Source organism: Nestor notabilis, unplaced genomic scaffold (genome assembly GCF_000696875.1).
Source record: "Nestor notabilis isolate BGI_N333 unplaced genomic scaffold, ASM69687v1 scaffold4946, whole genome shotgun sequence".
Taxonomy (NCBI): domain Eukaryota; kingdom Metazoa; phylum Chordata; class Aves; order Psittaciformes; family Psittacidae; genus Nestor; species Nestor notabilis.
In genome coordinates, this window is record NW_009932239.1 from 67,990 (window position 1) to 83,811 (window position 15,822).

The 15,822-nt window shown below is 39.0% G+C and overlaps 1 protein-coding gene across 2 annotated transcripts; it reads left to right on the forward strand.

The window, feature by feature from the left end:
- The first annotated feature begins 258 nt into the window (after window positions 1–258).
- C1QTNF3 (C1q and tumor necrosis factor related protein 3) lies at window positions 259–15,177 on the forward strand. Of its 2 annotated transcripts, none has more exons than XM_010016269.1 (6): window positions 259–441; window positions 5,621–5,732; window positions 8,235–8,389; window positions 11,738–11,867; window positions 13,325–13,424; window positions 14,868–15,027. In XM_010016269.1, exons 1-6 carry the CDS (start codon window positions 358–360, stop codon window positions 15,025–15,027), a joined length of 741 nt encoding a protein of 246 aa, XP_010014571.1. In that variant the 5' UTR covers window positions 259–357. The 2 variants fall into 2 exon arrangements, with proteins under 2 accessions (XP_010014571.1, XP_010014570.1); XM_010016268.1 differs by having other exon boundaries at window positions 274–645; window positions 14,868–15,177.
- Window positions 15,178–15,822: the final 645 nt, after the last annotated feature.

The window sequence follows — 15,822 nt, forward strand, 5'->3', positions numbered from 1 at the left end:
AACAAAAACATGCCAAAAAAAAAAGGTGCTACATTTTTTAATGCCCCCAAATAGGAACCACGGGAGTCCGTTAAATGCTGTGGTCATTTCCAGCATACAAATCAATTTTCCTTGTGGTGGTGAAGTGGTGAATAATGCCTGGTTTGTTTAAAGGAGCATGACTGATTTTGGATGAAGGATCCTGTCACTTTGGCATTTTTAGTTTTATTTATTGCACGCAACCGTATAAAACCTGGTACTGGTCTCAGTGCCAGGCTTACTAGTGGAAAAGCTGAAAGGACCACATATCTCCTGGTGCAGCAAAGAGCTTCTCCTGCAAGGCATTTGCTGGACTCCTGAAAAATTACTTTGAATAACATGGCAGAGAAGGATTTCATCAGTTGGCATCTACTAGCTTTATTTTTTCTTCCATTTTGCCTGTGTCAAGATGAATACATGGAGGTGAGCAGAAGATCTTATAATCCAGTGGCCAAAGTATTGCAAAGTCACCACCAGACTGGCCATAAAGGTTCCAGAAGCAGGGAAATATTGAAACAGCGGAGTCAACTTATAGAGTGGACTGTTGATAATAGCACTTCTACAGACCACAAAGTCCTGAGACCAGAGGTAGATGATGTAGAACTGACTACCTCAGATAGAGTCCAGGTACTCTGAATTAATCTTCTAAAGATATCTTTAAAGCTAATGAGATATTTTATTTTTTTGCTAAGATTACTAGTGATATATTTATGAAATACTTTTTTATTAAGATTGTGTATTGGTCTGTACCCTGCTGGGTTGCTTTGTAGGATCTTTTAATGAGCTGGTAGAACCAGTAGTGGTTGGGGGCACTGGTTTCAACATAGGCAGCAGCCCTTTGTTTTGCTGAACCTCTGATCCTGTGCAATCATATATTATGATCTACATTCTCTTAATTATATCAAGGTATTACTTATTTAATGTATTGAAGTTTTAGATTCTGCTAACTCACTTGGATGTGAAGGAAAATTACAGAATTTCCAGAGATATTGGAAAGATTCAAGTAGCAGAGAATAACTTTGCTTGATAATTATGTGTACAAAGTATATTTTTGAGCTTGAGACAAGCACAATGAAATTCTGAGTGTTCAAAATTTTTATTATAAAAATAGCTTGAAAAAACCAGATACTACTGTAATGAGCAGATTTAATAATAAAACATGTCAACTTGACAGTTTAAGAGGAAAAAAGGCTCAGGGTGAAACAAAATCATCTGTAGTATCTGCATTTTAAGCTGGGAATCTTTCTATGCCTTTTATATGGCATTTTAGATTTTACAGTCATTAGTTCACAGCAAAGGGAAAATGACATAATCTCATTACACATAAAATATTTCAGTCCAAATTTAGAAGGTAAAATTGGAAGGGCAGAAGATGAAGCTTTTCCCAGCACTAGGCAAAACAAAATTCCACTCAAAGTTTTTGTTGATGGATACTTTTAGAAGCAACAAGAGCGTGAGTCTTTTGTTCCTATTGTTGATACAAATGTTTGAGTTCTGTACAGCTCACCTTCTATAATTTGTTTTTTAAAACCCTTTCACATCAAACTACGATATTTTGAATTTTAAAAATCATGGACATGCAGACAAGTGTTGAATAATAACCTACTTCATGATAATCAGAGATTTAATTTTAATCCTGTTCTAGGCTTGAAGAACTGACACATATCCAAATATGGGAAGAGGTTTAATACACCACTATATTCCCTGTATTTAAATTTCATAGTGCTTTGCATTTCATATTATTTGGGCAGTTGTATGTTGCTCCAGTGCACTCAGTAAAATAAATACTTAATTTTAGGTATGTTAAATGGCACTTGCAGTATATAAACAGTGTAAGCCATCAGGCATATAGTCCAATGAGCCACCTAGTCTGTGTGTACCTCCCTACTGCAGAGACAATTGTGCAGCTGCATATTACAGACCATATATGATCCATACTTTAAGATTCTCCTTTAACTCAATATAACTTCAGACAATGCTGGGTTTAATACAAGATTACAGCTGTTTTAGGAGTCAAACTTCCCCTTACGGAAAGTGTCACTGTGCATGTGGTGCATGTGTCTCTCATCAGAGAATTTAATGCAACATGTCTGGAGTTGCCTCCTGGGGGGAAGAGGTTGTAGCATTAAAACTGAACCCACCAGGGCTAAGTACAGCTGACAGCAGTTATTTACCTGCTAGACCCACTCTAAGAAGCAATCTTTGCTGGGCAAATGATGCAATTTTTGGCTTACTGAAATGAAATGGAGCACTAGCAGATGTACGACAGGGATAATCCATCACAGAAAGGCTGACGCAATAGGTATTTTCCATCTCCAGGCTCCAGAGGTTCCCAGGCAGAGAAGGAACAAAGGTGGCACAGACATATTTTAATTAATATCAAACTTCTCTCTTCCCTTTGAGCTATCTGAAAGCTGTTTCACCCCTACAGTCCCCACTTTCTTGGTTATTTTAGGTCTGGCTAGAGAATTTCTCCCTGTTGCTAAAGTTGTTTAATGGTCTCATTCCCCGTTGTGGAATAGAGACAACAGCATTTGTCTTTGCTGCACTGGGTACAATGCCAATTTCCACCCTGCTGGTAACTCACATAAAATACAATGGGCATTTCTCAAGCATAAGAACTCTTAGTGACTGGAGAGAGCCATGCCAGACACATTCTTCCTTTTCAATTTGCTCTTTGAAAATCTTCAGGTACCCCTTAACCTACTGGTGTTTTATGCTGATTTTTGACAAATTTGGTTTACTTAATTGTTTGCTAGAGAAGGAGCAAGGAGAGCCTTATATGCCCACAGAGATGCTATTTTGCATTCAAGAATGGTGGATATACATTACTTGTCTTCTGCATTGTCTTAGACAATATATCAGAAACTCATAAAGTTAATTAAGAAGTGAAAAAGGGCTGGCTCTCCAATTATCATTCGTTCACAGCTGTAAGTTAAGTGAATTTTATAGACCATCTGTTGCTTAGAACTGCCTCCTACATACTAAGTCACAGGAAATTCAGCAAATAGCCTCAGAAATATTTCCAGGCTTCTATCTGTATTAGGATATAAATGTGGCAGATGCATTTCTTAAGCTCCTAAATCATATTGATGTTATGAAAGCAATGCCAACAATTCATTGTGTGATAAACTTTATATGCAAATGGCTGCACGGGACACTTTTGGCAAGTAGGTTGTAATTAATCTCTTTGTCCCATTTGAGTGTAATTTTACTTTAGGAACACGTTCTCCCATTAAATGTACTCTTCATTAAATTCTCTGCGTTTGCAGATTAAAACAGTATACTGAATATTCATTGTTATTGGCAGCTGGCTGAACGTTTTTCTCCTCCTAGTCAAAGGATCAGTAAAGATAGTAAGTCAACACTACTGCATGACTTGCACAAATAGTTACTGTGAAGCCTGTGGAACTGTTCTCATACAACCAGGCTGGCAGGACTTGCCTCATTTCAGATCTAATAACCTGATAAGCTTTTCAAGAGGTAATGCCAAATCATAGCTGGTTATAACCAGCACTAGTACCTATTTTATGATAACATAGCTGGTTAGCTAATAATGTTGTTCAGGATTTCAGTGCATTGCATAAAGAAGACAAATCATACCTGCACAGTAAGAGTCTCACATGCAGTCCAGTTTGCTAGATTCATGCCTTCCCTACAAGCCACAGTTCTTAGTTTTTTGGATATTTCTAGGCTGATGTCACTTACTTGTTCTTGGCAGGTGTGTGAATAGTCTGCCTTCTAATTTTACATGATTATGAAGCACTATAAAAAAGGAGCTGGTGATTTCAATCTCAGTGCAACATTAGCATTTCAGATGGTGCAAAATGCTTGCAGAGTTCCAGTTGTTTTGTACTTGGCTCCCCTTCAAGGACTGAAAATGAGCTGAAAGCAGGGGTTTTTTTAAACAGTGTACCTTGTGATTGTCACTTATGTTCTTCCTAAACAGCCGGGGGAGAGAAACAATAGGAATGATGATACAAACAGGTTCTCCTGGAACAGTCCTACAGGTGGAACTAATTTTTCTCATAAAGTATAGACCTTATCCAGAATTAAGGTAAAAAGCATAGTACTGACCAAAACCCATAAGGAAGACCGCCTGCCCATTGGCAAATTGTAACATTTCCATAACTCTTTAAATACGAAGTGTATTTGTTGAGCTGTCAGGTCAGCCTTTATCCACATGGTAGCTCCACTGTTGGTGGTTCCAGCTGCAGAGAACAGGTGTCTGTTCTATTGGAGAAGTATTGCAGTATTTTGGTGGCATGAAAGGGCTTTTCTGCATCCACAAACATAAACTCCCAAGCCTCTTGAAATTAGTGCATTCTGGGGGTGTGCTTGGTATTGATACAAACATGGGCCAAAAGCTTTAATGTTTCATATCAAGCCAGCTGATGATCTTGAGGGCAGGAATAAAGCACATCTATATGTTTATTTGGCAGCTCCCATCCTACCAGAGGCTTGTTTGCTGCCATTAAACTGACAGGTCTGCATTAGGCAAGTAATTTGAGGATGGTAAAGATGAGTGGGAAAAAAGGGAAGAAAACAAAGAGTAGAATGATTAGAGGAAAGTAGTAGTCAGATTAGCATTAACTGTTCCCCTCCAGAATTGAACATCTGCAGATTTGCACCTCGGGATAATAGTGAAGAATTTTAAGAAACAGAAACAAAGAGGTAGAAATGAGAAGGAGGTAGAGAAATAAAATTAAACTCTGGACCTCCACCTCACTTGACCCATCAGGAGATCTGTGACCACTAAATCACCACAAGAGCCTAGTTACAAAATCCAGCCAGGACTGAATGAGACTCCAGAAGTGTAAATACAATAATGCGGAAAAGCAAAGCACTGAAACAAAGCTATTATCAAACTATTATTACAGCAGTAGAGCTGCATATAATAAAGTCATTAATTTATGCTGCTATATTAGTTTCAGCATACTAATGGTTTTTCACAGTTACACACCCACAACTACAAATAATCCCACGCCCCTTACACCAGGTGTTGTGGTCACATCAAATTTTGTCATGTATCTTGGCATATTTTTAGGTTCTCTCAAGTTTAGTAGCCTATAAATATGCAAGTCTAGGGCCACAAACAGGAATATGCTGCACATACATCTTTTAATATCTTCTTCGGGCAGTCCAACATAGTTTTCTTTATGTTTAGTGGAGAATAGTTCATTGCTGAAGGTCAAACGTTTTGTCTTACCCTTATGTCTTTCCACTCTTTGCCAACAAAGGTCAGCTGAAATGTGGGATCAGTGAAAAGCAGGATAGGAACCTAACTAACTGAACTACTTCTCCAACTTTCATTACTTGGTATTATTTTGTTTTTAACCCCCTCATTATTTGACAAGTGGGGTTTTTTTTTAAATATTCATATAGCACTTAGAATACTTGAAGAGGTATTCCCTTAAATCTTCCAAAAATAATATCTTAAGGGACAACCTAAGCATGGGAGATTTCAGCCCAGATAAGAAGTGTTTTGAAAACTTACTGAATATATAAACAGAGAATATATAATGAAGACCTTGTAACCAACATGCATATGACTGATGCCCTCGATGAATGAGCTATTTAAAGCTTATTTTTGTGTACTTAGCCCCCACAAACTGGACCTCAGAATCCGGACTGTAGTTCCTGCTGCCGTGGTGACTTTGGAGTTCGACTTTACCAAGGGCCCCCAGGACCTCCAGGGCCCCCTGGGATGCCAGGTAAAGATTAAGTCTAATTCATTTTTTTGATCAGTCTAATTACAGGCTGTAAGTTACAGGCTATTCTATGAAATATCAAAGAATGGTCCAAACATCAGTGTTTCAGGACAGATTCAGCAACAAATTTTTCTATCATTTCTGGGGAGACAGAGATTTCCAATTAAACTTTACAACCTTCCTCACTGAAAACCCATTTTTATTAAAATTCAGCTTTCACAAGTTCATATTGAATGTACTCTTGTTACATTTCTATGGAAAATTGGTCTAACTTCTTAAAGCAGCATGAAACTTCCATTAAAGTTGGAAGAACTTGTTCCCTGGAGTTGATTACAGCGATAACCTTTGAAAATCCAGCTGTGCTATTGTGTATTGCATTCAGGAACTTTTTTATCTAGCATGCTGCTAGCCAATATTTTACAGAGACACACAAAGAATGCTTCTATTCTCTCATAGAAGTGTATTCTTTTCCTTCTTGTCTTCTGTAACAAAAAGTACCTTCCCCCCCCCCACCCCCAACTACAAATGCACACAGAACAGGATACACAAGAAAAGGCTATCTGATAACAGATGTAGAAAAAGAAGAGCCTAGAGAAGAGAAAAGGATAGTTAATTGCATGTTGGTGTAAGATTGTTACAGCTATCTTCAGGGATTTGAACAGTCATTGTTCTTAAAGCACAGATATAATGCAAATGAACACAGAATGGTTAGGGTTGGAAAGGACCTTAAGACCTAGTTCCAGCCCCCCCAAATGTCACTGACTGTCAGATTTGTCTCATCTTCAAAAGCTAATATTTTCTGTTATCATAATAAAAATGCAATTCCATAATCTTTCTGCCTCACAGATGTACTGACAGTAAACAAACATAACAGATAACCATAACCACCAAATATCAGTGTAGTGATTTTGGGTAGAAACAGTTTACAGTAACAGTTAAATCTGACTGTTATGAAGTTAAATCTGAGTGAAGTGTTTCAAGAACTAGCTTCAGTTGGCAAGATACTGAAATGGACTGTTACATTGACATATTTTGTATCTTAGGCAAAATAAGGTCATAGGCATAGGTCATAGGCCTGCTGTGAGCTATGCAGGCATCAATCCTTTATAAAAATACCATTACAGAAGTAAGACTATCTAATGGTGAGGTCTCTTGTCCAGAAATACTGCATTATATACTAATAAACTGTTGGCTTCTAAAAAGCAAGACAGAAGTTTGTACTTAGAACCACACATTCAAGGCTGTAGTGGAGATGTTTCTCCGCCATGCTTCTTGTCACCACAAGATGCCACAAATATATGGCTGATAGCAACCTTACCTTCTGCACTCTGGAATTGCTCTGTCTCCTTCACAACAGCTGCTTTTCCCTTGTTTGAATCAAATGTCAGTTGCAGCCTTCTGTTCTGAACTGGTAGAGAAGTAGTTCTGGCTTTACATGAAGGATCACTCTTCTTGTTTTTAAGCGTTACTGATTTCTCTATCCAACAAAAATTGGTTGATTTCTTCCACCATTTAGCTTCCGTGTTTGAAGTAATTTTTTATTTGCACTACAAAAACTCTGTAGAATCACTTATCCACTAGATTTCATCTCAAACAACATCATTCTTCTTGTAAATTTGTAACCAGAGTGACTAATCAGAAAACAAGCCAAGTGACAAAGAATCTCATTTCAATTCAGGTAGAATTAGAACAATGATGGCACTTACTAATCCCACGAGTAATTATTTGAAAGGTCAGGCTTTTGCTTCAGGTAGGCATAATAATTGCTTACTGATGCTAGCTGACTTCAAAATTCTGTCAGTCACACAGACATTTCCTCAGTAATCTCATTAAGCATCAGATGCAGGAATATGTTTTTATAGTGACACTTGTACAAGAAATATATATCCAAAAAAAGCTTCAATATAAAAAAAATTGTCTCTCTTTAAATTTAGGAGAATGTAACCAATCAAACCCTTCAAGTTAACCAGCACACTTTGCCATTTTTGGCACAGATGGTTCATTTAGACAGTTGAAGGCTAGGGACATGTTTAAAAGATAGCAAAATGTTTATCAAAATTATCCTATCCTATTAACATAAATTATGAGGAAATAAGTTTTTACACAAAAGGAAAAGGGAGAGTGCTTATGCAGGCTTCCAGGCATGTGCCAATAGGCAGTGGCTTTCTCCTTCCTTGAGCCTCAGGTCTGCTGAGGTCTTGTCCTTCCACATTTCTCCAACAACACAATGACTTGAGACACTGGCAGTTTATACAGCAACACAAAGAGAGCATGAAAGTTAACTCAAACATTAATCTACATCCTTCTGGAAACTTACTTATCAAAACCTTCACCTTCAGCTTAACCACACAGCTGTTTCTTATCCATCACAGCTCAATCTGGGGTTTATGTTACTGAAAAGCCCATGTGTTGTAAACTGGTGGAAAAGGACCCTGTCACAGTTATCTATCAAAATATATTATACTGAATTATTTAAGTTAAACAGAAAGCTCTGTTTTCTTTAAGGGAATCATGGAAACAATGGAAATAATGGAGCAACTGGCCAGGAAGGAGCCAAAGGTGAGAAAGGAGACAAAGGAGATATGGGACCAAGGGGAGAGCGTGGTCATCATGGACCCAAAGGCGAGAAGGGTTATCCTGGAATTCCTCCAGAGCTACAGGTACAAAATCTCTGGCTTGTTTTGGCTGCAGAAGTTCTCAGGTTATAGTTTTCTTCTCTGAAAAACAGCACCTAAATACTCTAAGATACTTAAGCAAATTCCCCTGTAAATTAATATAGTGAGAGACAAACATATCCCTTGTCATGACTGACAAATGTGCTCTGTCAGATCCTCCTGGAAAAGACAGACATTAGAGTTTTCTTTAGAGTAAGAATGCAGCTGAGAAATGGGCAGGAAGAAAGATAAGCAGTTCCCTTTTAGGGCAGAAAGCCAGTATCTGGGTTATTAAAAGAGAATAGCAGGGACTATCATTTTTCTATCAAGCTGTATCACATACATATCTGCACTTCCTATGGCATATGAAAAGAGTAAAGGAGTCACTCGGGCCCATGCTTCTCAGGTCAGCCAGGCTTTGTGAGATTCTCAACAGCATATGTATCCAACTCTTTAAAGTAAGGGGTCAAAACCTTCAAGCGCAGACAGAAGTTCTCTGCTTTTGAAAAATACCTCTCAGTAGCTATCTGTGGTTTTGTATGTCTAAATACCTTAAACATGTGGAGAAGCATGTAGGTTCTGCCTATGAACGAACTACCCAAAAGCCAGATGAACATTAAAACATGGGTTCAAGCCTGAGGTGATAAGCTCTCATGAGGGATGGGATATGTTTGTTTGGGCTCAACACTGTGTTGGCATATTCCCATAGCTTTTGCATTAGAGCTCCTTCATGTCCCAGGAATCTGTCAGGTGTCAGAGAGCTTATGTGTATGTATATATGTATCTGCCTGCAGTACAGTGCTGATATGGTGTAGTCTGTTAAGGCAACCCTTGGTTGCTGTTGCAAAAGGGATGTAAGTGTTGTCCACACCGTATGCTGCAGTGTAGCAATAGTGTAGCCAGCCCTGTGTGTGGCAGCCCTAAAGTACCTCAGATGTCACTGGCGCATTTGCGCTGGCAAGTCATTGCACTCAGATTCAGCTCCAGAAAGCCTACATGTAATGGAAGCATCTAAAAATCCCATTACAGTTACTGATGATCTAGAAGAACAACTCAGCTTAACCACAGAGTCACTGCTGCTTTTGGGCTAATGTGACTTCAGACACCACAGAGAATATAGATCCCCAAAACTATAGAGAACTTACATCCTCACTAACACATACACACTTTAAGAGAATTGTCTTAAACTTGATCTGATTCATACCCCCAAAACCAAGCTCCTCACAGAAGGGACAAAATGGGACACGGCAAACACGCACAAAAAGATATCCCACTTCCAAACAATCTGACTATGGGGAAAATGGAAATTCTGATCTATATGTAGATCTACACCTGTTAACTAAAGGATGCTGTTTCCCATTAATAGGCTTTCATGTATGGTTTATATTCTCATAAAAGGCATGCAAATTAACAGCAAAATCAACAGTACATCCAACATGTGCAGTGTGGGAAAATGGCTTTCTTGGATTTCTCTACCCTAGGTTGCATGAAGATAGGATAATTCCACAGAATAAAAACTGCAATGAAAATAGTTTAAAAAATTACTGGATTTTTGTAATAAAGCAGAATTATTTTAGCATTCTCAAAGACCTAACTGGAATTGCCGTTATAGGTGAATGTCTTAAAAACATGTTTGTTGTAATAGCATTTAACATAAATCCTTTTGTAACTTTAAAATGAGCTAGCAAGATTTATTTTTTTTTAAGGAAAGGATAGTGGTAGTCATTTAATTAAAAATTTAATAATGAAAGACGATGAATAACAAAAGCTCATATTGCAATACCTATTTCCAAGGAAAATTCCATCACTGTTGTTAACCGATGTGTTTAAAAATTCTTTATGCAGTATAGCATATCATTTCTTGTTAACATCCTGCTTAAGAATTTTAGAGCAGGGGTAGTTAGAGGAGAAAACACTTTTGAATATAATAGTATTTTAAGTAGCAGAATTATTTTGACAGGCTTGTTATGTCCATCTCAATCTGCTACTCCAAAATGAGGTCCAGGGAGAAAGGACATCTTTTTCAACTCTTCTCATCAGCCGAAGAAAAGTAGCTTGGGGTCAAAGAGAATGTGAAATGGAATCTAGACAAAAAGTAATAAATTCCATCAAGCTGCCATTGCAGCTGCTTTCCTTTAACACATGATGAACTTTGATGTGATCCTGGCTGAGAAGCAAGACGTTAACAATTTGCCTTCACAGAAAACGCATCCATGCAGGGATAAGGAAAATCAGCCCAGGCTTTCAGCTCACATCTGGAGCTCCTCAAATTTCTGAGCAGATGGCTAATGATTTGCACTGTTGGATTTGGACTTGCATTTGATTTTGCCTCTATTGGTTTCATTCTCCCTTGTATCTCAAATCAAAAGAAGTTTGGGGTGGTTATTTTTTTAGTATCAGTATAGCTGGAATCTCATGAAAAATGTCATTTTTGCAACAGGCAGTAACAACTATAATTTAACACTTCTCATCTAAGAAGTTGTTAGGAGATAGAGATGAAATACCAAGTCACTATGTGACCTTCTGGCATCCAAGTGCAGCAAGTCTCCCTGTACTCCATTTACTGTCAGTCAGATCACAGACTCAAACAAAAGATAACCCCCTTCCCTGCACGTGCAAGTTGTCACGGTTATTCTGTGGTATCTTGATGAGGGCAATTTGAATTGTCCAGTGTGAGAGGTTTTGTGCTGCTTCCTATGAAACATTTTTCACAGCCAGTAGGTTGAAGCACAGTTTCCAATTTCTTGGTTTCCTCTTTGGGTCTCCACCACCCTCTGTTGTTGTGACTGTGGCCACAGGGCAACCGGTAAGAAAGAAAAAGTGCTGAATGATGAGTCCCTGCAACCTCACTTCTAAAGGACCTAAATGCTTATGTATGTCCAAAGGTAGTTATCAAGAAACACTAATGTGTATGGATTTTACTGCACATTTTGTATTTCACACGTTCAGATAAAAGCAATATCCAGTCTAAATGCCTTGGGGAAAATATAAAAATCTAATTAAATCACTTCTGTTGGAAACATCATCCATTTCAATACCAGTTTTCTGTTGCATCATTCTAGAGAGACTTTAAAGTAAATAAAATCCCAAACGAAAGTCCTGACCTGCAAACACTTGCCCGTACACTTACTATTACAGTCATGAATAGTCCAATTGAATGTAAGAAGCCTAGCCCTCTTCCAGTTTCATTCAATGGGAGTTTTGTTGCTGGAGTTTAACAGCCTTGGGGCAAGCCTTAGAAGAACATCTCTGTCAGGAAAATAAACAGGCTGCAAATACAGGAAAACCATTCTGATTCCCCTACATGTGTGCATTTTGTGAACGACTGCCTGAGTAAGAACTGCATTTTTGCAGGTTGCATTCATGGCTTCCATGGCTACTCACTTCAGCAACCAGAACAGTGGGATCATCTTCAGCAGTGTCGAAACCAATGTTGGGAATTTCTTTGATGTCATGACTGGTAGATTTGGTGCCCCAGTGAATGGTGAGTGTTTGCAAAACAAAATAATGCAATTCTGGGAGCTATAGAGAGAAGTGGTGTCAATAACGATGAGAAACTTCACTTTCTCAGAAGTGAGAGAGGCAAAGTGCACATGGCACTGATGAGACTCGTTCTGTATAGTTCTTGCTACCTTCTTCCAGGCAAGCCAAGAGAGGGCTTGCCAGCCAGTGAGGCTAGTGCTGACACAAAGGCAGGATGAAGAGGCATAGCCAGGGCTGAGGAAGGAGCAGGACCATCTGCTCAGAGACCTTTAGACCTTCAGCTGCTGTGATAACCATGGTCTTGATGTTCCAGCAGCAGCTTCACAGTTGCCACTTCCTGCCTCCAGTCACCCTCCTCATTCCCATCTTCCCTCACACCAGTTCAGCTGTAAGCTGGCCTGCAACAGATGTATGGCTGGAAATGAGGCATTACAGCTTTTCCTGAGTGATTTTTCAGCTGCATCCCCTCCCCCCCATCTTACACAGCTGTGATGCAAGAAGCAAAATAGCAGATGGGGGAGGCAGGACCATACTCAAAAACATGTCTGAGCAAAGCATGAAGCCACCTTCCTTCACTTGCCCTTTCTCATGTGCATTCATTTACTCACTGCTATGGGAAATTACATTAAATTAAATAGAAGCTAGGCTTTCCAGGCTTGCTGTAGCACATCTTACTGACAGGGGAGTGTACTCACAGCTGCTTCCTCTTGAGGTTAATGTTTATGTAGATGTCAATAAACTTTGACCCTCAATGATTTAATGACTTTGATGCAAACTCCAAGCTCCCACTGCAGGGTCACTGCTAGACTAATTGTTCAGGAACCAGGAGCTTGTTTTCCTGTGTGTGGGAGTCTTGCAGAGTTCATGATACATAACATGGTTGCACTGACAACATTGTTGGCAACTTTCAGACAGAGAAAAAGACCAAGGTGATGGTAAGGGTGTGTTGTGCAAGAAGGGAAAGTGGTGGCTATGTCTGCATTGCTCAGGATGTGGTAAGGCCAGGTGATCAACAGTGGGTGCTGCTAAAACCACTTCTGCCCTGCCTGAGCTGGGTGACATGCTGCCTGTCAGACTGACAGCCTCTGAGGCTGAGCCTGGGCTGGCCTGGAGCTGCCTTTTGGGAGAGGGCAGGAGCAAGAAGGAGAGGAAAAAAGTGAGAGAAGGGTTACTAGATTCAGCCTCTCGGAAATGTCCCTTTTAATGAGAAGGAAGGGTTGAGTGCTCCTGCCGTGTTCAAATAGTCATTTCTTTGGAACAGGATGTGCCTGAACCCCTGCCATATGCAGAATAAAAATTAATCTGATTTTGGAACACTACAAGCAGAAGCAAAACACCATCTGACAACTGGAAAGTAATTTTGGCTTCAGCTGTTGTTTTCTAAGCAAGCAGCACAGGTCTATAGCATGACTACCTCTCTCTATGAAGCAAATGCATTGTATTTGGTAATTTTTTCAGGGGTGTATTTCTTCACCTTCAATATGATGAAACATGAAGATGTGGAGGAAGTGTATGTGTACCTCATGCATAACGGTAATACAGTTTTCAGCTTGTATAGGTAAGTGAAGGGCCATGCCATTTTAATGCAAAAGCCATGTCTGCACAGATGTGATAGCTTGCTCATATTTCAATAAACATGAAATTGTAAGTTTTTTGAAGAAATTCTGGGGCTAAAATAACAAATAGAGAATAACTATTGTATTTCACCCTCTTTAACTTGCAAATTTGGATCATACCTGCCGCATATCCTGGACCTAAAATTCAGCCTTAATTACAAGCTCCTCAAAACTCAGGGAAAAGGAATTAGCACTGAAAGTCAGGGTTGGAGTCCAGTGGTAACATGCTGTCATTCTACTAAAACCAATCTTCATCCTTTGTTTGCCTGTCAGAAAAAGGGCATCATGAAGTGTTCAGTTACAGCCTTGGTAAAGATTACTGGGGGAGCAATTTACTTTAAAGATGGAAAGCAGTTAAACTGCAGTAGAAAGGATGAGGAAGAAGCAAAGGTCCTCTTTTTACTGGCTTTGTTACCATTAGCACAGTTGGAATAAAAGATTTCTGAACTCCTTATGTTAGCTAGATGGGCATCAAGAATAGAACCCATTTCTGGCTTAACAACCTATGCAAGGATCAAGTCAAGAAGCTTGTCGCCAAAGGTCTCTTAAAAAAAAAATATATATATAGTGTTTGAAAAAACAGTATTATTATTTCTTTAATACCAATTAGGGCTCTGATACCAAAACCAAGATTCTCTCCTAAGCCTGAATAAACAGACACAAAAGCTTAGATTGATTACACTGGATTTTGGGCACTTCAATGATAGCAGGTTCATTTAAGCTGTCAAGATTTCATCAACAGCATGTACCTGAAGCACCACCAAAGGGTGCTTTGCTCCCAGTAGATCTTTCCTGCAAAAGACCTGAAGCACTGATGTCAGAAAAGGTGGCAAAACAGGTGGAAGAAGGGGAGCCACCCCAGTGCAGAGCCAGCAGGTTAGCCCACATCGAATGCACCTATGTTCCAATGAAAAGGCCTCAGGATGCAGTGAGATGGCTCTCTCTGCCCACTGCCTGTGCCAGGAACACAGGGGCTCAGCTCACATGAGACTCTTGACCTGAAGGCATTTCAGATTAGCAAGGATGAATCCAAGAGAAGAAGAGCAACACAGGAAACCTGGAGTGTTGTGGTGAATGAGCAGGTTTTTATACTACACAAATTTGTTCCTATGCCCTGGAAAACAATATATATAAATTAAACTTCCAGAATTTCAGAAAGGAATGAAAGGATGCAATAAGATAAAGTGCAAAATTTGACTAGGAAATCAAATTAAAAAAAATGCAAAAATTTTCTCATAAAGATGAAAAAAATGTTGTGAGCCTTTCAAGAAAGTTTTGCTCAGGGTAACGATGTGCTTTCTTGGATTCTTTTTTTTTTTTTTAAGTTGTTTTCTTGGTCATTCTTGAGAAACAAACAGCTGACTTGTTAAAATATTAATTCTTAGCTATGAATCAAAAGGGAAAGCAGACACTTCAGGAAACAGTGCAGTCCTAAAACTTGCCAAGGGAGATGAAGTTTGGCTGCGGATGGGAAACGGAGCCCTCCATGGGGATCATCAACGCTTCTCCACCTTTGCTGGGTTTCTTCTTTTTGAAACCAAGTAAAACAATAGATGTTTATCTGAGAAAACTGGTATTTTTCTCTGGACTGTGGAATAGCATTACAACATTGAAAGGTCAAGAAGGCTTGTACTGATGCAATCCATTGCTATTTGTGTATCAGAGTTGAGCTGAATACATTGGGTAGCTGACAAACAGATTCACAGATGTATTGTCATCTGGGTTGTAGCTGGTGCATCATTAAATGTTGCTATTGCTCTCTTCTCCAAAGTGACTAAAACGAAACCCAAAGGAAAAGGATTTCAAATAATTTAGAGAGTAGTTAGCACAGTAAAGTCAATTCTGTCTCTAAATATACTTCAATTAAGTATATGTCAGGAATTGAACAATCAATTCAAGTTTTTCTGTTCATTTAGTTCCTATTACATGTTCATTTAAGTTTGCATCATGGAAACGGGCCTAAATGAATTGTAAGTGAGCTCAACTGAGACCAGATTTAAAGGAAGAAGTTTTTACTGGACTAGAATGAACTTTACAAATAGAAACAAAAAATGTGAAAATATAGATGTCAAGGATTCAGGTTTATTGCATTTCCATCTGAAACTTCTGAAGATGTACCTGGTGTCATTTTTCACAGATTTCTAGTACATATTTATGCTCAGTTTCTCTTAAAAAAGAGTGGTAGTAGTTCTTGCCTTAGTAGCAGCTTGAAGCTAAGGTAATTTAGCATGCAGTGTAATGGGGATAAGACAGGGGAATGTAACGTTTCTTCCTAGCCTTAAAATTGTTAAAACTGATGTAGCTGAGTGTAAGGCGTCAAAGCAGAGCCATATACGCTGG